The 21,728-nt window shown below is 51.0% G+C and overlaps 1 protein-coding gene across 4 annotated transcripts in view; it reads left to right on the top strand.

The window, feature by feature from the left end:
• RNF213 (ring finger protein 213) overlaps positions 1-21,728 on the top strand; it is a 112,172-nt gene that overhangs the window by 4,174 nt on the left and 86,270 nt on the right. For 3 of the 4 annotated variants that reach the window (XR_012328630.1, XM_033846798.2, XM_033846799.2), the window contains 4 exons: positions 5,867-6,027; positions 11,169-11,318; positions 20,506-21,030; positions 21,310-21,432. Coding sequence is in view for 3 of the 4 variants with exons in the window: in XM_033846798.2 (XP_033702689.1) it covers positions 5,867-6,027; positions 11,169-11,318; positions 20,506-21,030; positions 21,310-21,432 (959 nt within the window). In the remaining variant the exon portion in view is untranslated. The remainder of the gene's footprint in view (positions 1-5,866; positions 6,028-11,168; positions 11,319-20,505; positions 21,031-21,309; positions 21,433-21,728) is intronic. The other variant, XM_033846800.2, reaches the window with a different exon arrangement.

Genomic DNA, 21,728 nt, shown 5'->3' with positions numbered 1-21,728 from the left:
GTTTGTCTAAGAATTAAATTGACATGAGACAGATTAATGGGAGAAAATCAGAACTTCATTTGAGTCTCATGTCCTGTGCCTGGCACCTCCTGAGACTGATCCCTTTGGGAAGCCCTCCAGGAAAGCTTGCTGTCCCCCCACCACCCTTTAATTTTGTGTGAGGGGCTTTCCCAGGGCTGCTGAGAGCAACTGATGTGTTTTCCAACAGAACAGGGAAAAAAGCCTTGTCAGAGAACCCTGGTCACCTTCTAGTGTCCTGCCTGTCCAGGCAGGTAGGGAGAGCAGGCAAGGCAGCTGTCCACCTCGGCCCAGTCAGAGGTCACTCCAGGGCCCCCAACCATTAGCAGGGCATGGTCACTACCAAGATGGACAGCCCACACCTCGATGCTTGGCGTCTCTGCCAGCTCCGGGGGCAAAGGCTTTGAGAGCTGTTGGGGGTTTGCTGGCTTCTGGGCTGCCTGCTTATCCTCTGTGAGCACAATGAGTGCTGGACAGGGCCATTGTCCTTAGGGCTGGCTTGCTGGGGGCGGATCCTTACCTGTCACTGGGGGTGGGGGTTAGGGACCAGGCCCTGGTCACTCAGTGTGGGTCACACAATAGGGCTGAGGACCCAGGTGTTGAATGGTGAGTCCTGCCTCCAACCCACACCCACTTCCTGCCTACGGACTTCTCTGCTTACTACTTACAGGAATGGAAACTGAAACCAAAATGTTGGGAGGCTTGGGTGAGCTGCAGGAGTTATTTCCACCTTTCAGCCACTTGTAGGTCTGCCAGGCCACCCAGCCTGTGAGCCCTGGGCATCCTGGACGCTGGGCTCCCCCTGGTGCTGCAGGTGGGGCCCGTTCCTCTGGAACTTGAGCAAGGTTGGGATCCATGGAGCCAGGAGAGGCTGCAGTGCAGGCGCCAGAGTTGCCAGGACACCTGGGTCTGGGCGGTGGGGGGAGTGGGAGGCCACGCAGATAAAGGCGTGGAAGGGGAGTGTTTGGAGAGTTCCAGGCCACCCTGGGCGTAGGTGGAGGGCGGCTGGCTTTGCCAGGGGTGATGGTGCAGTCTGATGGTAGAGCAGGGGTGATGTTCATCTGGTCCGATGGTGGAGGGCTTCCAGTGCCAGTAGGTTCAGCGGGGCAGGGGGTAGGGGGTGGTCAGGAGCGCCTCCCCCACCCCAAGTCACCCCTGTTCTGGTAGGTGCCCCAGGGAATCCAAGTGGGACTTCCTCCTTGAGTGCTAGAAGGTTATTTTTGCAGGGGCAGGGGAAGTTCTGGGAAATGCATTTTTTCTTTTATTTTCTGCATTTCCAAGTTTTTCCTGTCGATGGTTTTTTTTTTAAATTTTTATTTATTTATTTTTGGCTGTGTTGGGTCTTCATTGCTACGCGCTGGCTTTCTCTAGTTGCAGCCAGTGGGGGCTACTCTTTGTTACGGTGCGCGGGCTTCTCATTGCAGTGACTGCTCTTGTTGCAGAGCACGGGCTGTAGGCGCACGGGCTCAGTAGCTGTGGCGCACGGGCTTAGTTGCTCCGTGGCATCTTCCCGGACCAGGGCTTGAACGCGTGTCCCCTGCATTGGCAGGTGGATTCTTAACCACTGCGCCACCAGGGAAGCCCCGTCGCTGTTTTTATAATGGAAAAAAGTAAGATAAGCAGGCTGAGACCCCTTAGGAGTCCAGGAGGGACTGGGGGCTGCTGGGGGAGCTCTGGAGGCAGCTGCGGTGGGCGAGGGGTGGCCCCAGGGTTTGGATGTAGCTGTGAAGGCCTCACTGGTCAGGGAAAGAGCTGCTCGCCTGCCAGCACTTGTGGGTCCACTGATGCGGCCACTTGATTTCTGAGGCTGCCTGCACTGGCCTTTGAGTTTGTGCTGCAGGGAAGGATAACATTTCCCTCTTCCCTCCTAAATTCTTTGGCTGGTCTAACACTTAAATTCATAAGAGACAGATTAATATTTCATGTGTACGGGAGCCCATAAAAATAGGAGACCCAAAAGGCAGCCAGGTAATTGAAGCTTCTGTAACACCCTTACTTAAGGAGAGGGGTAGGATCTGGGGCTGCAAAGAGGAGGGCTTTTCACAGCAAGGCAGAGGAGAAGTTTGGAAAATAGAGGTTGCTCTATTATGCAGATAAGTTTTTTGGTAAATGGTAACTATAGTAATGGCTCTCTTCCTGGTATAGACCAGGGTATAGACCTAATTTAGGTATAGACCTAAATTTTTTTGTAAATTTAGGCCGTTGAGGGGGAGGCCAAGAGTTTTTCTTGAATCTGCTTAGTTTTAATTGTCTTTAGCACAAAATAATCCTCGTGCCAAAGTGACATATTTGGGGTGGGAAATTCTGCTCCCCTTCAATGCCCACCACACCTGACCCAGGGGCTGCCTGGTGGTGAGAGGAGTGCATGGGCTGAGAGAGTTGTGTTTTTCTATGTGGTGATAAAATATTTAAAACGATGATGGAAGGGATTTTCACAAACTGAAGTATGGGGAAGTCGTTTGGGCTTATACATGATTCAGCCTGAACTTTGTGTGAACTGGAACAGCCTGACTCATGGCCTGTCAAACATACCTCACACATGTGCTTTAACCATTAGCGACTCCACTTTGAAGATAAGGATAAATGCCTCCCTTGCTGTGGCGTCCACATCAGCACCCCCACCCCCATATTTAAGATTCACTTCCTAGACACTGGGGTCATACTTCCTTGCAGTGTACGTGCTAACCTACTTCATCTGAAACTTTGAAGGGATGTATCCCTGTCATGTTTGGTGTGTGTTCTTTGTTCTGACAAGATATAAAACTGCTGAAAACCGTGCTTCGATGGAGCAGTTCCTCAGAACTACTGAGAGGCTGTCCTGGGCTATAGTCCTCAGTTTGGGTCAAATAAAACTCTCTTCTGTTTCTTATTATAGATTGATTATTTGCATTGACACACAAAATTTACCATTTTAACCACGTTTACGTGGACAGTTCAGTGGCATTAGGCACATTCACGATGTTGCACAACCATCACCACCATCCATCTCCAGAACTTCTTCCTCTTTTCAAACTGAAACTCTGTCCCTATTAGACACTAACTGCCCCTCCCCCTCCCCCAGCCCTTGGCATCTGGCATCCTACTTTCTGTCTCTATGACTTCTGGGGCTCTACGGACCTCATATAAAAGCTTGAGGCATGCAGTACTTTCTTTAGCCTTCAGGACAAGGCAGCTGCAGCCCCTGTTTTCCAGCTGAGGGAGGGGTGGGGATTGCTGAGGGTGGCAGACCCAGAGCTGCTGTCGGGGCTCATTTGGGAGCCTAGGCATGGAGTCTGTGCAGCTGACTGATTTAGGTTGAACTAATTTTGTAGCAGTGATTTGGGGTTGCCTGTGAGGTCCCTGCCCTTCTCCCCTATTCATGTGGTAATCAGCCATTGACTTGATTTGGGGATCTGTCTGAAGGGGAGCTCAGACCCTCTTAGCCCTCTCTGGATACCTGTGTGTCTGTTACCTGCAGGCACACCTGTCTGCAGGGGCGCTGCAATAGGAGGTCATGCTGCCCAGCGTGCATGTACCTGGTGAGCCCATGCTTCATGGGGCAGGGACAGGAATTTGCTCTGATTCAGCCACAGTCCTGGGGGAAGGACCGTGGCCCTAGCGCTGTCCCTGGGGCCTATCCTCGCCTCTGAGCCTGGCTTCAAGCCCTGCCCGCCCCCTTGCCAGCTGGGGGCCTGAGCACGTCACAGTGTGGCTGTGAGTACTTGACAGGTTAGCACGCAGAGTATCGAGTAGCTGCTAGTTAAGTTTTGCTCCTACTGAGTCCAGCTAGTTTCTTTTTTATTTTGATGATTGTAGACGAAGTACCTGCTGGTGCAAATGACCAGCATGTTACAGGAGGATATAAAAAATGGTAAAGCCCCCTCAGCTTACCCCCAGCCCAGGCCCTTCACATCCCTCATTAACACAACACCATTAACTGTTTGGTGTGTCGCCTTCCAGATGTTTCCTCCGCGTGGAAACTTGCACACACACACATGCGTTTCTATAAGCTGGTGCACTCTGCTTCCCCCATGTGGCACCGCTCCGTGGCCTCTAGTTGAGACCGGTCTCAGCTCTGCCACACGGCAGCCAGCCCCGTCCTGGACTCCTGTTCTTTTGCCACAGATGCACAGGGCTGGGCTGGATCCTTGCACGGGATCTGCCCTGAGGCCAGTCTGTCTGGAGGACAAGCTCCAAGGAGCGGCCTGCTGGCCCCCAAGGGCCGGTGCATTTACAATGGAAACCTTCAAAATCTCCCCCACACAAGGCTTCTTCCGGCTCCTCTTGTCTGCAGGGTCTTCAAGGTTTCATTTCCAGCCATACCCTGTCTAGGTTTGGGCCAGTCAGATGGGTAGAAACGGGTACCTCTTGGGTTCCACTGTCACTTCCTTCATTGGTAGGGAAACTAAGGGTTAAGAGCTCACTTATAATTCTTTTTCTTTGAACTGCCTCTTTTCTTTTGGGAAGATCCCTTTCTTCCTTTTCTAGGTTATTCTTACTGATTTTCACAGTCACTGGGGCTGTTTATATTGGAGGCAACTGGAAACCCAGCTCCCTGCTTCCTCGGCAGGAGGAGTACACTGGGCCGCACACGCTCTGTGTCCAGACCGAGAGGGTCAGGTCTACGCACAGCTCTGCATCTTTCTCAGGTCCTGACAGCCCTGCTTTGTCCTTATGCTGCTGCCCTCATGGAGGCAGACTGGTCGTTTTCAAGCATAGGGTCTGTTTGTCTGACTGGGAAGAAGGAGTTGATGAGTTCGAAACCCCAGTAACCAGCCCTGGACCCCTGCTATACTTCTGCCAATCACTGGGGCCACGGAAATGCCAGGTTCTGATTGGATCAGGCTAATGGGGGGCCACCCCCCGCAGTGGAGGCTGGGGGAAGAGAGAGGAGGTCAGGATGCCCACAGTTTATCATCAAAGGACAGTGGCCCCGGGCTGTCGTGTGTTACAAATACTCTCCCAGCTTTATTTAGTTCTTTGGCCTTAAGGTTCAGAGTGTGTTTGTAGTTGTTTAATGTATTTGTTAGAAATTCTGATTCCTGTTAATTGAAATCATGCAGCGAAGGCTCCTGAGGGGCTTTATGTTCCAGGCGCTGGGGACTCCAAGAACAAGGCCACTGGTCCCTGCCTTCCAGAACTTACAGAGGAGGGCGGTGATACGACTGGGCACCGGGAGAGGGGAGTGGAAGGCGCTTTTGGAAGTTCACCCTCCTCCCCGCGTGGGCCTGGGGCCTTGGGGATCAGTCTAAGGGAGGCTTCCTGGCAGAAAACCATCTGGAGTGTGTGTGTCTCTGGGGGGGGCGTCGAGACCCAGATTTGAAAATAGGTCCCCTGAAGGATTCAGTGTGTGTGTGGGGTCACTGTATCAGGCTCTTGGTGCTGTGGGTGTCAGCTCTAAATGGGTGTGAATTTGGAGACAGACCAACCCCCAGGACACACGGATGGATGAGTACAGGGAGGTGTTGGGAGACCCCTGGGCCCTGCTGGGAGACGGGCTGGGAAGGGGGAGCCCGCCCCTGGGGAGAGAGGGGGGCTGCTTTTGGGAGGGAGGGCTGGGCGGCAGTCCCGGTTTGGAGCTCTGTAGAGTTTGAGGTGTCGCTAAGACATCAGGGTCTGGGGCTGTGCTGATGCAGACACAAGGAGGCACTGGACTGTGCTCTCTTGCTGGGCTGGGGCCAGGGTCCTGGGTCCCTCTTGCCCACCAGACAGCAGAAATTGTACCAGGCTTGCCTCACCACACGCAGGGCAGGATCTCGAGTGGGGAGAGGGCTAATCTTGGACAACGCTCGTGGGAGGAATCCAAGTTTTCCTTCGTGACGTTCACTTGTTTTTCCGAGATGTGACCCATGTGCGTCTGCCTTTGTAGATTCTGAGAACAGCCTCGAGGCGACATCAGCCCTGGAGGGAGAAATGGAGTGTGGACAAGAGCTGAGGGAGGACAGCAGCCTTTTCTTGTCGCTGGGCTCAGGTGATTTGCAAGAAAACCCAGATGAGCCCTGTTCGGACATCTCCTGGCAAATGCAGAGAGTGAGTGCCTGGCCCCTGGGGAAGTGGGTCTGGGAGGAATGGTTCTGCCCATCCACCTGCTCTGCAAGGATGCTGTTTCTTGCTGTGGTTTCATCAGTGGCTGAACAAGGTCCCGCATGTCCCCACAGCATCCTCTCTGGGAAAACGTTATTACTCTGATGTGCAGCCCATTGGCCCCTGCATGCTGGACTGTGCCAGAGCCGCCCCTTCTGTGCCTGATTCATTGCAGGGTCTCTGGTTTCCCATCCCCCTTCCTTTTCCTCCCACCATATACCCAGCACATCGTGTCTCCCAGATGCTGTGCTTGGGCTGGGGCTGGGTGCCTGAGCTTCTGCCACGTGGGTATCTGGCTCTTCTCTGGGCGTTTTGCATGGACCGTGCAGTCCATAAGGTGCCTCCAGGCTCTGAGGAAAGGGGGATGCTCGGGAAATGCCACCAGTTACCCAGACGTTCTTCCTTGAAGGGGAAGCCAAGCTGTCTGCTCTCCTTGTAAGTGTCAGACCCCGAGAGAGCGTCTCCTGAGTAAGTGACCAGGCTGGAGTCCAGGCGAGGCTTGCAGAGAGTTACCTGGGCAGATTCAGGGAGAATGATGGGGGAGAGCTCCCCACGCTGAAGTCTAGCCTGTCCAGATGTAGACAGCCGGGTCTGTTCCCAGTTTCTTACAGGACTGGGAGGGACATTGTCTCTCTGCCTGGTGGGGGCTGGTTTCTTGTCTGGTCCTCAGTTGTTCTTTGTGGTCAGACAGTGTGGGAGGTACTGCAGCTGGCAGTGTTGCAGCCCTTTGTGAGTGTGTGTGTGCATGCATGTGTGAGCAAATGTGTGTACATAGTATATGTGTATGCACTCGTATGAGAATGCGTGTGTGGTATATGCGTGTGTGTGAGTGTGTGGGGTAGTTGTGATGTGTATATGTGAGTGTATCCTTCCCCTTGGACAATAATCCTGTCCAAAGCAGGATGGCCAGCTCCCATCCTGGGCCACGTCGGACACTGAAATTTGGGGTAAACGGTTTTTTTTTTTTTTAAATAAATTTATTTATTTATTTTTGGCTGCGTTGGGTCTTTGTTGCTGTGTGCAGACGTTCTCTAGTTGGAGTGAGCGGGGGCTACTCTTTATTGCGGTGCGCGGGCTTCTCATTGCAGTGGTTTCTCTTGTGGAGCACGGGCTCTAGGCATGGGGCTTCAGTAGTTGTGGTGTGTGGGCTCAGTAGTTGTGGCACACAGGCTCACTGTTGTGGCATGTGGGCTCTAGAGTGCAGGCTCAGCAGTTGTGGCGCACGGACTTAGTTGCTCCATGGCATGTGGGATCTTCCCAGATCAGGGTTTGAACCTGTGTCCCCTGCATTGGCAGGTGTATTCTTAACCACTGTGCCACCAGGGAAGTCCCTTGGGTACACTCTTTTTTTTTTTTTTTTTTTTTTGCGGGACGCGGGGCCTCCCACTGCTGCGGCCTCTCCCATCGCGGAGCAACAGGCTCCAGACGCGCAGGCTCAGCGGCCATGGCTCACGGGCCCAGCCGCTCCGCGGCATGTGGGATCCCCCCGGACTGGAGCACGAGCCCGCGTCCCCTGCATCGGCAGGCAGACCCCCAACCACTGCGCCACCAGGGGAGCCCCCCCTTGGGTACACTCTTAAAGTGAGTATCAAGAAACACACACCATTAGGAAGTAAGTGTATGACACTGTGATTGAAAATGGTATTGAGCCCAGCAGGATTAGGGCTTTTTTTTTTAACCTTGACTGAGTAAGTTTAAGCTTCTCTTGGAAGAAAAAATGAACAGGAATAACCAAGAAAATTTTTAAAAAGAAAAGCCTTGAGTGGGACTTGATGTATTAGATGAACAAAAACATGTTTCAAAGCCAGTCATTAAAACAGCGAATCTTGGTGCTTCTCTGGTGGCGCAGTGGTTGAGAGTCCGCCTGCCGATGCAGGGGACACGGGTTCGTGCCCCAGTCCGGGAAGATCCCACATGCCCTGGAGCAGCTGCGCCCATGAGCCATGGTGTCCGGAGCCTGTGCTCCGCAATGGGAGAGACCCCAACAGTGAGAGGCCCGCGTACCACACACACACACACAAAAACAAAACAGTGAATCTTGGGAGGAGTCAATGTACCTGAATAGCTAATCCAGAAACAAACCCTAATGTGTATAAAAACAGTTGGAGAAAATATACATAAATATTTATCTGACCCATGGATGGGGAAAGATTTTCTAGTAATTAAAGCAAAGGTGAAAAATACAAATAAAAGATTGGTATATGTGACTCCAGAAAAAGTCTTAAAAGAATTAAAAACCTCATATCATGAGTACAAATGAAGGGCAAACAGTTTAGGAAAAATACGTATTTACGTACTTGTATATACATAAAAAGATTTATATTTACATAACATTTTTTTTTTAGCAAAGAGTGAGTTGCCTCAATATGTCAAAAGCTCTTCGAAATCAAGTAGAAAACAGTAACCAACCCAATAGAAAGATGGGCCAACAATAGATATAGTCCACAATAGAGAAGATAGAAATGGCCATTAAACGTATAACTGTCCCACCTCTGAATCAAACACTCAAAAGAGTTGCAAGGTTTTGTATTAAACCTATCAAACGAACAAATTGACTAAAAGTCAGCATTTGCAGCGATGGGGCAGTTTTCTCCCTGCAGGTGAGAGTAATGTGGTGGGACCCCCTGTGAGGCAGGTGCCCCCTGCTCTTCTGCTTCTCTACTGTCATTGTCAGAAAATAACCTCAGGCATGTGAGATTTCATTTGAAGATTTTATCACAGCCTTAGTGTCTTATGGCCAAATGTTGGAGTCCACCTGAATATTCCACCCTGGGGAGTGTCATTTGTATCATCCTTATGGCAGAAAGTACTGTGGCTTCCAACTGTTATTACTGTCAAAGATTAAAGATATGAAGGAATTCTTGTAATCAAATCGGATAGATAAATAAAAAGATAAAGGACAACGTATAGTAGAGTGATATCAGCAAAAATGGCAGAGAAGGGAACTCCGAGGGCCTGTCCCCTCAGAGAAACACCCCAGTAAGTGAGAACTGTAAGAATAAACTTTACTGGAACTCTGGAAAGTAGTCTGAGGTTTGCAGTAACCAAGTGAGCGTAGAATCAAGAAAAAGGGGCTTAACCTGGTAGCAGAGCTTTGTGGTGCCGTAGCTCAACCTTAACTCAGCCGTGCCCTCCTCTCCCGCGTGCTGGTGGTCTGAGGATGACAGCCTCGTTCTGATGTTCTGCTGTGGGCTCCCTGTTCCGGAGGGGGCCGAGCAGACCTGTCCCCAAGGAAGTATGTTGTGGCCTGTCTGGGAGTTCCCAGAAGGAATAACACAGGGCACTTGCCTTTTTTACACCTGACTTGGAACTAACTCTCTAAGGGTGGAAAAGCAGCTGTGCAGAGGGTGTTCCTCAGAAGGCAGATGGAAAGGTGCTACCTGCGCTCCCCCCACCCCGGGTGGAAGGTTCCAGCTGGGGTCACCAGCAGATGTGCTGGAAGCCTGGGGTAAAAAGCCTGAGAAGAAGGTTCCTCTGGGGAATAAGATTTTGAAACAGCTACCAGGATTGGTGAGGAATCTGGAGAAAGCCACGCAGGTGCCCGGAGCTCACCCAGGGGCTGGGTACGGGGTTCCTCCTGGTGGGACGAGAATGATGGAGTTACATGGAAGCGATGGCCATACAGTACTAAATGCCACTGAGTTGTGCACTTTAAAGTGGTTAACTTTAGGTTATGTTATGATCTTCACCTCGATATAAGAAAACTGTGTAATATTGTCATAGAAGGGGATTTAAAAACAAAAGCCTGAATGCACACTTACCCACACAGGAGAAGCCAGATGCAGTGAACACAGGAACGCTGGGGGGTTGTCTGGTGATTAGCTCCTGAGGGCTTCTGTGACTGTTGCCAGTCCCTGCAGTGACCTTATATAATCCTAGTAGACAGTGGCGTGTGCGTGGTCGGAAGGGCCTGCGGGCGAGGCCGTGATGTTCTAACAGTGGTGGGATGACATGCGGGGGACCAAGGGAAAAGGCCAGAACCAGGACCCGGACCACTTGGCCTCATCCCCAGCCGCTGAGTGAGTGGGCCCTTCACCCGGCTGTCGTGCAGTGGGTGCAGGGGTGTTGGGGTTACGGGCCGTGGGGAGCACCTGTCCCTACCTGCCCTTCCTGTGGTGGCCCTTTGGTGCTGACTGACAGGGCGGCTTTGGTGGTTCTTGCTTCCAAATGGATTCATTCTTCCTCTGGGACAGCTTCCCCCGCCCTGTGAGGAAGAGGAGCACAGGATGGAGCCCAGAGAGTTGGGTTGAAGGCGCCTACTGACCCTGTGGTTCCTTCCAGTGTCGCCTCGGTCCCCATCGTCGGCTTCCTTCTGGGAGGGGATGGAGCCAGCCTGGGTACCTGGCGCTGACTGGGGTGGGCTTTGCGCCTGGGCCACCCATGTGGTCTGACCTGTCTCACCCACTGGGCCTTTGCAAGTACCCCTCGGAGAACTCCCCTTCCCTTTCCACGCTGACTGCCTGCCCTCCCCAACACTCGGTCAGAGGCTCGTGGTCTTTCCCCTTGTCTGTCCCTGAGGGCAGTGCCAGCCATGAGGCCCCCATGTGGGAGGCCCAGGTACCCTCCCCTGACCTGCACCCAAGGGGAATGGCACAGGACTGGCTCTGTGCTGCCTGGGGTGTGCCATCCAGAGGGGTTGGGCACTGCCCTGCGTGCCCCTCGTCCCCGAGAGCCCCCTCGAGGCCTGGCCTCAGGTGCTGGGCTGCCTGCTCCTCCAGGAGTGTCCCCGCAGCTGCATCTGTGTGGAAGCACCGGCCTAGGCGTTGTGATGGAGCTTAGGGAACCAGGGCCTGGGCCTGCTTGCATGGGAGGTCTGGTGTGCCAAGGCTTACAGGCACCAGCTCTAGCATGGGGCAGCTTGCCTGCATGGATTTGCTCTGCCTGCCACCTGCAGGACCCTTTCTTGGGTTCCCTACACCCGGGACCCTGTGCCTGCTGAGCCTGGACGCCCCGGAGGCTGGGGGGCTGGTTTAGTCCTCACTCGAGAGCATCTCTCTGCCTGGGGCTGAGTTAGGGGTCCCTTAGGTCCTGATGGAGCGGGGCCTGTGGTCACCCTGTCCTGTCTGAAGGGGGTCATGTTTCAACAGGAAGTTGCGTCAGAGGGTTTTGTAGATGCGGCAGGCGGCACATCCACATCCGATGAGCTGGAGGCTGCTAGTTACTCTGCCTGCAAAAGAAGAAAAGAGGATGCAACCCCGTTTGAGGTCCCTGACGCGTGCTCTTCAGACTCTGAGCAGGTAGTTTGCATAAATAGTGACACACGATGCCTCCCGCCGAGGCTTGCATGAAACTGAGCCCCACACCTTCTCTGATGCTGAGGATGGCTGGTGGGGAGGTGCTTTTCACTCCTACCTGGACTGGTCTAGGAAGGAGCCATGCCTTTAGGTGTCAGCTCTTGTGACTCTGAGGATGTTCTGCTAACATTGAATTTCAGCTTTATTGTATGTGGCGCCCTACCCCACTTTTCCATCCATCTTTTAATTTCTTGTGCAGCTATCTTCTTTGGTTCATGGGAAAACTTACCCTGAAAGCCCCACAGGCCATACAGATTCTCTGCATGGAAAAGAGCAGCGGGGGCCTGGGTTTTCTGTGGGAGCTGGGACTAGTCTGGTGGGGGTCAAAGGCCGAGCCTCTGCTGGGGCTTAGAGAAAACCCCCAGTCTCTGCAACTGCCAGCGCCTGAGGTTATGGGCTCATGTTCTGAACCCCGGTTGTGCAGAGGAAGCCCGCTAAATTTAGTCTCTGGTTTCTGGAAGTTCAAATCCGACTTCTTTCATTTTCTATAGCATTTGTGAGTCTTGCAGATTTCACGAATACTATCAAAAGTGAAACTATCTAATATATGTAATGGAAGTATTTTTGCTTATGAGGAAAAGCAGTGAGGCTTCAGACATTGAAGAGTGATGTTTGTGGTATTTACCTATCAGTCTTTTACAGAGTGGTGACTTTTTTCCTGAGTAAGATGGCCATTGATTCATTTAACAAAGATTTATTTGAGCAGCTGCTGCCTGTGGGGCACTGGGTGCTTGGTGTGAGGGGGAAGCATGTAAACCAGGTGTGGTCTTGCCTCTGGGCTTGGGTCTGCTGGTTAGTTAAGAACAGAAACACCTTGGGAACTCCCTGGCCATCTAGTGGTTAGGACTTGGTGCTTTCACCTCCTGGGGCCGGACTTCAGTCCCTGGTTGGGGAACTAAGCTCCCACAAGCCATGTGGCACAGCCAAAAACAAAAACAAAAAAAGCAAAAGCACCTTGTAGGGCTTCCCTGGTGGCGCAGTGGTTGAGAGTCCGCCTGCCGATGCAAGGGACGTGGGTTCGTGCCCCGGTCCGGGAGGATCCCACATGCTGCGGAGCGGCTGGGCCCGTGAGCCATGGCCGCTGAGCCTGTGCGTCCGGAGCCTGTGCTCTGCAACGGGGGAGGCCACAACAGTGAGAGGCCCGCGTACCGAAGGAAAAAAAAAAAAAAAAGCACCTTGTAAATACAGCGGACATCAGGGTGCGAGCACTAACAGAAAATGGGGGGGTGGGGTGGGTGGAGAACCCCTTCATGATCTACACAAACAGGAAAACCAAACTGCAAATAGATTTTCCCAGAAGGAAGGTTTAATATCGTAAAGATGTCAGTTCTCTCCTCAGATGTATACATCCAAATAGCCAATGAATGTGTAAAAGTAGTATTGTTCCCAGTGGGTTTGTTTTTGCTTTTGTTTTTGTTTTGAAATAGATAAAATACTCTAAAGTCCATCTAGAGTATAAATTGGCAAGAGTTCCTATGAAAAATGTAGAAACGTAGAAAAATAAATGGGAGATTTGACATCAAAATGTATCATAAGCTATAAACATAGCAATATAACATCCTAATGGAGTAACAGAGACCCATCAGGGAGGGTTGACGTAGAACATCCAGACGCAGATGTGAGCATTTATGGCAGTTGAGCACATGATAAAGGTGACATCATGTATCAGAGAGTAAAGTTGTGTTAAGTAAGGGGTGTTTGAACCGTGGCTCACCATTTGGAAAAAACGGTTCTTTACTCATACTAAACACTAAAATATATACCAGCTTGGTTGACCATTTTAAAGTAAAATACACCCTAAAAGTTCTTGTAAATATAGGTGACTATTTATAAAATTATATAGATATTCCTAAGGCTCACCAAAACAACCCCTTAAATGCTGATAGGGGCACAAAAATATTCCAGATTCTGAGTTAGAGGGGACCATTCAGCAATAAAGTGGAAAAGCAGATGGCTAGAAAACATTTGCAACATGTGACAAAGAGTTCACGACTGGAATACCTAATCAGTTCTCTCAAAGAAATAAGACATCCACGCACTAACAGAACAATGGGTGAAGGACATAAAAGGCAGTTCCCAGGAGAAAGAGATAAGTGGGCAGCAAATGTGGGATAGTTCTCCTGGAGGGGTGATCAGAGGAGAGCACATGCCCACCGCCCAGAGGCTGCCCTGTTGCCTCTCAGATGGGTGGGGTTTGGTTTTATTTATTTACATATTTTATTATTATTTTTCAAATTGAAGTATAGTTGATTTGCAATGTTTCAGGTGTACAGCAAAGTGATTCAGTTATGTATATATTACATATATAGATCCTTTTTAAGAATCTTTTCCATTATAGGTTATTACAAGGTATTGACTATATTCCCTTTGCTGTATAGTAGGTCCTTGTTGTTTATCTATTTTATATATAGTAGTGTGTATCTGTTAATCCCAAATTCCTAATTTATCCCTCCCCCACATTTCCCCTTTGATAACCATATTTGTTTTTATGTCTGTGAGTCTATTTCTGTTTTGTAAATAAGTTCATTGGTATCATGTTTTTAGATTCCAGGGTTTTGGTTATATTAAAAAGAGGGTTTGGGCTTGTGGCTGCCACCACAGGTGTGGTGACATCCACCAGTCTGCTCTTGGGGGCTGGGGCGTGGTCTGGGGTCCGCGTGATGGGCTGTTATCGTGTCACCCTTTCTCCCAATGGTTGTCTTCCAGGAACTGGGTCACATCCCTCCAGGGGTCCGTCTTGCATTTACTGCCATCTTTACACAGCCGCACCTCCCAGACCCTCCTGGTTCCGCGGGGTCGCCTAGCTCACTGTGGTGTGTGCTTCCTTGTTCTTTCCCTGCTGACAGCGCCCTTCCTTCTAGAAGGCAGACCTGACCCATGTTCCCTGGGGGGCGGCTGGCACCTGTTCATGAGGTCAGAAACCTCCCACCAACTTCTGTGATGCCCAGAAGGCATCTGGTCACACACGTGTCACAGAGGGATCCTCCTGTACTGTGCCATGAGTGATACAGGAGCCCTGAGGATGCTGTGGCCCAAGCATATCTACCAGAGCCTGACATCTTATGCACCAAAGCTGTTAGAACATGATTACCTTGACTTATTTGGGGCTTCTGTAAAAAGGAAACACCCTACTCGGAAGTTTGAGTATTTTAACCATTAGAAATCTTTTGGTTGCAAATAATTGAAACCCACCTCTGGTTAATTAATACAATAAAGGGAATCTGTCACTCTCGTAACTGAGAAATCCTCAGGTAGACCTAGCTGCATGCGAGGTTTAATCTGGGCACCTAGATGATATTCCCAAAGTCCGGGTATCTCTCTGTGTCTTTGCACTGCCTTTCTCATGTCAGTTAGCTCCTTGGCCTCTCAGAAGCAGTTTCCACCACTGTGGACCCTTCCACAGTTATCCACTTCCCACTGCATCATTCAGGGGACAAGAGAATGCCTCCTTTGGGGGCTTCCAGAGAAGGAAGAGGAAGCGTCTCTTTCCCAGGGGAAGCTCTCCTCAAACCTCAGTGGCTGTGATTGGAATACATACCCATCCCTGAAGCAGTCACTGTGGCCAGGGTGGTATGCTGACCCTGCAGCTGGAGTAGAGTTAATCCTGCTTGAGCCACTTGGCTGAGAATGGGAGGTTCAGGGGACCATTTCCTGGAGTTGGGGAGTGGGAGCAGGACGCCAGGCAGCTGGGGGGGCAGGGATGGTCCAAGCACCTCTCCAAGGCTCCAGAACTGGTCCAGTCAGGCTTCCTCAGCACATCCAGGAATCGTGTGGTTCCCTTAGTAGAGATTCTTGTTGGACTTTTTCCTGATGGACCCTCACTTCCTCCTCGGCATTCCTTACTATGGAGTCTTAGTTCCCTTTTGCAGTTGGCTAGCGTCTAATTGAGAGGCCAGCCCTGGTCCTAATGATACCACTGGTTGGGATAGGTCAGGCTGGGGGTCAACCTGATCTTTCTAGTTCTCATCCCAGTTTCTTTTCTCTTGCTGATTCTGTAAAGCCCACCTTATGTTTGTAGACAGACCCCCCACCCTGCTCCCCCCACTGAAGCACTGCCCACATGTGTCATCCCAGTTCTACAGAAGTGGAAACTGAAGCTGAGAAAGGTTACCTGGGTCTGGAGACGGTGGGAAGGAAGGCTGCAGAGAGGGAGCTTGGGCAGTGCCTGTTTACTAGAAGGAAGTGCTTGATCAGATGCCAGGTGGAAAGGTGACACTCTCCTCAGCCCTGCCGTCCTCCCTGAATTGGCAAAGCACTTGCTGTTGAAACCGCACTCCTTCTCGGATTGGACTCGAACCCAGCTGCACCTCAGATTGGGCCTTGAACCCACGATCCCTGACTTAGGAGGGGACTCGAACCCACTGTCTTTTAATTGAAACTGCTCACCTGGTCTCAGGACTTAATGAAACTCAGGTTCTTTTGTCTCATCACAGAGATAATTCAGCATGAGGCAAAGCGATAGACAAAGAGTGGGTTTGTTAGCATAGGACACTTGTGACAGATACAAGTGGGCAGGCAAGGGAGCGCAGCCCCAAGAACAAAGAGGGCTACATTTTTATAATCAAAGAAAAAGTGGGGAGGGGAGAAGACCACCTTCTTCCTCATTTTTGGGTAGACATCAAGGCTTACATCATTAGTTCCTCCTGACCCTATATATGGTCTAACAGGGACAATCATAGCACTATTTAAATCACATATGTGTTAGCAAAAGGATGGTAACATACACTAAAATATTGTAATTCATCTAAGGTTTCAGTATAGTGTCCTCTTTCACCTAGTTTCTTTCCCCCCCTCACCTATGCTCCCGTCTTGACTACATGCAGAAATGCTACTCTTTGGGGACCATTAACTCCCTGACTTCAAGTAACAAGACCAGGACCCCATATCTATTGTCTTGTGTTTTAACTCTCAGGACCTGTGGCTTGAGTGTGCCTGGTGCTTGGATGTGCCTGGTTTTCCTTCAAGGTAGCGCAGATTATTGCTAGGTTGCTGGATTCTTTTCTTGAGTGGTCATTGGCCTGCAACAGCTTCCTAAGCTCCCTTAAAATTCCTTTTCCGTCTTTAATGCCCTAGTGGGATTTCTAAACTAACTTTAATTATTCTACTCTCTCCCTGTCACTATCAGTGCAGGTGAAGGCAGAGGACCCCTGGGAATTGGGGCAGAGCTAGTGGGCCCACTTAGCCTCCAACACGTCAGCTTTTGTCAAGCGGCTTCACTGACTTTCTGTCCAACAAGTCAGTGTTCCCACCTGTCACCCCCGCATCCTGCTATAGGTACCATTTCAGGGTCCGCAGCACCACCCTTCTGTGTGCTCCTGACCCAGCTCTCAGGTGAGTGAACGAGCTGGCCTGCCTTCCCCCAGACTGGGGTCTCCTCTCTGCTCTCCCTGTTTGGGAAGCCTTTGTTCTTTTGATGGAAAAACAAACTGATGCTCATTATAAAATCAGAGGTGTATTCTGACCAAACCCCCCCCCACCCTCAAGAAGTAGCAAACTTGTTTTTTTCTAATTAATTCTCTTTGGACAGGAATAGGAATAGCCTTTATGTATGCATATAGAGCTGGCGCAGTGTAGCTTTTTTTTTTTTTTATAATGTTGTACATTCTTTTTTTATAAATTTATTTATTTATTTATGGCTGCATTGTTGCTGCGCGCGGGCTGTCTCTAGTTGTGGTGAGCGGGGGCTACTCTTCGTTGCAGTGCACGGTCTTCTCCTTGTAGTGCTTCTCTTATTGTGGAGCGCGGTCTCTAGGCACGCAGGCTTCAGCAGTTGTGGCCCATGGGCTTAGTTGCTCCGCGGCATGTGGGATCTTCCCGGACCAGGGCTCGAACCTATGTCCGCTGCATTTGCAGGCAGATTTCTTAACCACTGCATCACCAGGGAAGCTCCCGCAGCATAGCTTTTGAACTGAGGTAAAATTGGTATTGAGTGAAATGCACAGGTCTTCAGGGCGGAGCCCCCTAGATGTTCTGCTGTGTGTACAGCTTTGTCACCCCCACCAGATCCAGAGACAGGACATTGCAGTCCCCAGAAAGCTCGGTAGCATCACTTCCAAGTCAATAAACTCTTCATTTAAAAAATGTTTTAATTAAATATGATGCCCACTATAAAGGGTATGTATAACATAAATGCAGGATTAACTAAGTGAATACTCACCCCTACCATCCATTGTAAACGTGGGCAACTATTGGGATCTCCTCCCAACCGCCCCCATCCGCTGCCAACATCCAGAGGTTGTGACCCAGGTCCGTGCATGCATTCCCAATCAGCAGTGTTTAGTTTTAGTGTGCATATTCCTGACTAATGTGGTCAAATGACAGACCACAAGAATTAGGAATACGTAAATATGTAACAAGTATCATACATATAAACTTGATTTTTGTCAAGGAAAATTTTAGACTTTAGCCTCAAGCCTTGCTATATGGCAGGCGTGCCAGCAGCCTGAGATCTGCCAACATCCCAGTCCTGTCTATAGACCCATGAGGGGGCCGGGCACTCACGTGCCCCCATAGACGTGTGTTGAGAGAACTCTAAGTCACCTGTGCAAAATCTAAATCTCATTCTAGGGTTTTGAAGCAGCTTATATAAAGAACAGTTAAATAAGGATAAGAAAAGGAGAAAGCAAGGTAAAGGGGAGAAAGGCAAATTGGAAATCAGAAGTCAAAACCTTTTGTTCTTGGATCTGATCACAGAGCCGACTGAGGGGTGTGGGGTCCCAGGGGGAGAGGAAACATGCTGGTGCTACAGGGAAACACGGGACTTTCCAAGGAATTTATTTAATGAGACAGAAGTGATTAGGCACCTATAGGGGGTCAAGGATTGTTCTGGACACTGTGGATGCAGCAGTGAAGAAAACAAGGACTTCCTTCCTGGAGGGGAGAGAAAATAAAGACATATTTAGTTGACAGTGGCTAAGGAGGGAAATAAAGCAGATGCGGGGCTGTGAAGGTTTGCTTTCCTACTGAGGGTGTCCGGGTAGTCTGCTGAGGGGTGTGGGGCAGAGGACTAAGTGAAGGAGGTGTCTGGGGAAAGACAGAACCTGAGGCAGGAGGCGCCCTGCTCGTATAACTGGTGATGACACGAGAGGTCAGTGGTACTTATGGATTCCAGCAGGGGGGCCACGTCCACAGGGCCCCACGGGAGGGAGAAGGCGCAAGGGGAGAACGTGGCCCAGAGTCTGCCTTGTGGGGAAAGGCAGGCAGGTTCGAGCAGGTTTAGGTTTGGCTGGTTTGAATACTCTTTGTGGGCTCTGGGTTATAGGATTGTCTAGCTGTCCTGTACTTGGCCCTGCGGTAATTCAGGGCAGGGAATGTTGCCTTGGAGGGAGAGTTTGATAAAGGAGGTGGGGGGCAGGGCTCCGTGTTAGTTGGTTTGCAGATGAAAGATCTGCTCAGATCTTTCATCTGCTCAGAGAGATCCCTCTCTCTGGGAATTAGCTAGCCCTGGGAGGGGCAGTCTCTCCAGGATTAGCAAGGCCCCCCGCAAATGCCAGAGCATCCTAAAATACAGAAAGTGAAAAACAGGATTAATACTGGAGGCCAGGGGATGAGGTTAGCAGGCAGTGAGGGCCAGTTCTGCAGGGTCTTCCGGCCACACGTACGCTTTGATTCTGGATGGGCAAGTCAGCATATGAGGCAGCCTGTGGCTTTGGCCACCTTCAGACCTGTAGGACCCGGGAATCTTTGTCGAATGGATGAAACTGCCTCCTCGGCCTTTGGTGGCTTTCAGACTCAACCTGCGCCTCTTCCCTGGGAAGCCTGCGAGTCCTTCCAACATGCTAAAACCATTTGTTTTTAGTCTTTCTCTCCTACTAAACCATCAGCTTCATAGGGGAGGAACATGTCTTACTTTCTTGTTCCATGCGCTTAGGACAACGTTCCAGGTTCCTTGGTAAATCAGTGTAGAACTAAGCGACTTGATTTAAGCCAGCCTCACGCTGAAAAAGGAGGAGATTCTGCAAAGGGCTTGGGGCTGTGGGGTCCGCACACAGCTTTCTGCTGGTCTGACCTGTGGTTCCCAGTGAGGTTTCATGTCAGGACCACCAGGAAAGCTAATGGAGATGCTGGTGCCCGTGCCCCCAGGCCAGTCGGATCAGTCGGGCGCCTGGGGTAAGGGAGCTGCTTGGTCCTCGTGCTCACAGAGCAGGCCTGGTCTGGCAGCAGCACCATGGAAATGTAGAACCGTGGGTCCTCCAGACGTGCTGAGTCACCATCAGTATGTTGGCAAAATCTTCAGAGATCTGTATGCCCTGGAAGCTGGGGAAGTGACTGCCTCGAATGACCTTTCTTAAGCCTCTTTCTACTGCGATGTTAGCAGGGGTCAGTGTCAGACTGGGAAATTGCCATCCAAGGTGGCCTGTGTGTCGTGTTGCTTGTTTCGAGCAGATGGGCACGAAGTTTGGTCAGGATTCTTGGAGAAAATCTGGAAGCTGACCCAGAGCAAGGCTGCCCCACTCCATGTGCAGAGAAACCCCGAGGCCTTCCGTCTCCCTCTCCCGGGGACTCAGCCCAGGCATGATTACTAGCACTTAATGAACCAATGAATACTTGCTCCAGAGCAGGATCCCCAAGCGTGCAGGGCATCCAGCCCCATGGGGTCCTCAAAGGGTCCTGCCACTCCTGCTTCTCACAGGCTCCATCTCTGATTCTGAAGTTGAGGATTCTTGCCTTTGAGCAAGGATCTCAGGCAGAGGTGTAACATGCCAGTGCGGGTGCAGGAAGGAACTACTTAGACTTCTGTTCATTCTTCCGTCTCTATTTTGTACATAATACGTATATGGAGTATGATGTGTGGGGACCTGTACCTGCTTTCTAACATTTGAAAGCCATCCTTAAAGGATGTCCCATGGGAAGGAATTCCATGTGAGGGTCTCAGCTTGGATTGGACAGAACGAAGCATGTGACCATCACTGCTCCCCACTTGTCCCTCCCCTCTGTTCACCACTCCCATTCACTTTGTGTCTCAATTTCATTCTTTCCAAGGTAAAGAAATGGTAGATTTAACAGATGTAAGGTGGTTTGGTCGAGCTACACTTGACGTACTTCAGAAATTGAAAGGAAATTGGAGGAAAACATTGGTGAGAGTATAGTAAACCTGAGAAATAACATGTGTGTCTCTTTTTCTGTTTAGAGGAAAGGGAGAAAAAGGAGAAAAAGGAAGAAAAGGAATCAGAATGCTTCCACGTCTGCAGAGTTGGATCCCTTGTCCTCATCCCTCTTGGGCCCCTGTAGTCTGAGTTCGCTTGCAAACCCTGAGCTCCCGGACACAGCCCCACCCCAAAGCCCAGCTCAGCAGGGTGGTCCCACCCACCAGACAAGCCAGCCCCCAAGTGTGGACAAGACGCCGCTGGAGGCTGTGGGCCGCCCTCTGCAGGGCCAGGTTGCGAGAGGAGTAGAAGCAGCTACGGACACCGAGTCTCTGAGCAGCCCGGTACCCCAGGACCAGACTCTGGGAGGAGCCTTCCCGGAAGGGAAGGACCACCACTCCCCAAACCCCTCCAAGGGCAAAGGCCTCCCCACTTCTGCCAGTGAAGGCCCTCCTAGGGAGAGAGATGCTGCTCAGGAGCTCCCACTGCCTGAGCCAAAGGGGGACCACTCCAGGCCCGGGAAAGAGCCGCAGGCCACTGGGCAGCAGGCCAGGGCCCCTGCCTCTGGGGTGAGTTGTTAGGGGAGTGACGACCGGGGTTGGCCTGCTATGTCTCGACACCTTGCTGTGCAGTGCAGTTCTGACAGTACTTCACTGTCTGGGAAGGGTGTCCACTGGCACTTGCTCCCTGGGAAGGGGGGCTGTGGAAGGGGCTGCCCTTCCACCCCGAGCTGCTGACCCCTGTCACTGGGCTGGTGGCATATACTTACCCTTATGCCACTGAGTCAGAGTTTCCCTGTCCATTTTGTCCTGTTGGCCCTGAAGTTTTGGGGTCTTTATTTCTTCCAGGCAAGTGTTGCTGCAGCTGAGCCAGCTGATGCAGGGAAAAGAGTTGGGAAAGAAGTTAAAAATCAGACTGAGAAAATGAAACAGCCTCCCACAAGTGTCCCTGCTTCCCGAGACAACCACCAGGTAAAGCGTCTCATTCCAACCTGGTCGGCTTTCCAGGAAGCCGTCCCCGTCCTTGCTGTCTGTCCCATGGGCTGCTCCTTTTGGCCCCGTTCCTTCCACAGCTCAATTTAATCATTTGGTGAATATGTGTTAGGTGCTGGGGGTGCAGCCTAACATTTGAAATGAGACCAGCTCCTGCCTTTTGGAGCTCACATTCTAGTGGGGAGAAAGAGAAAGTGAAGTCAGGCTGTGAGAAGTGCCGCGGAGAGAAGTAGGGCGAGGGGCTGGGGTGTTGGAGGTGGGTGCCAGGCAAGGCC

Source organism: Tursiops truncatus, chromosome 20, assembly GCF_011762595.2.
Source record: "Tursiops truncatus isolate mTurTru1 chromosome 20, mTurTru1.mat.Y, whole genome shotgun sequence".
NCBI lineage: Eukaryota > Metazoa > Chordata > Mammalia > Artiodactyla > Delphinidae > Tursiops > Tursiops truncatus.
The sequence above is the reverse complement of the archived record's forward strand: the minus strand, read 5'-3'. Positions and strand labels throughout refer to the sequence as shown.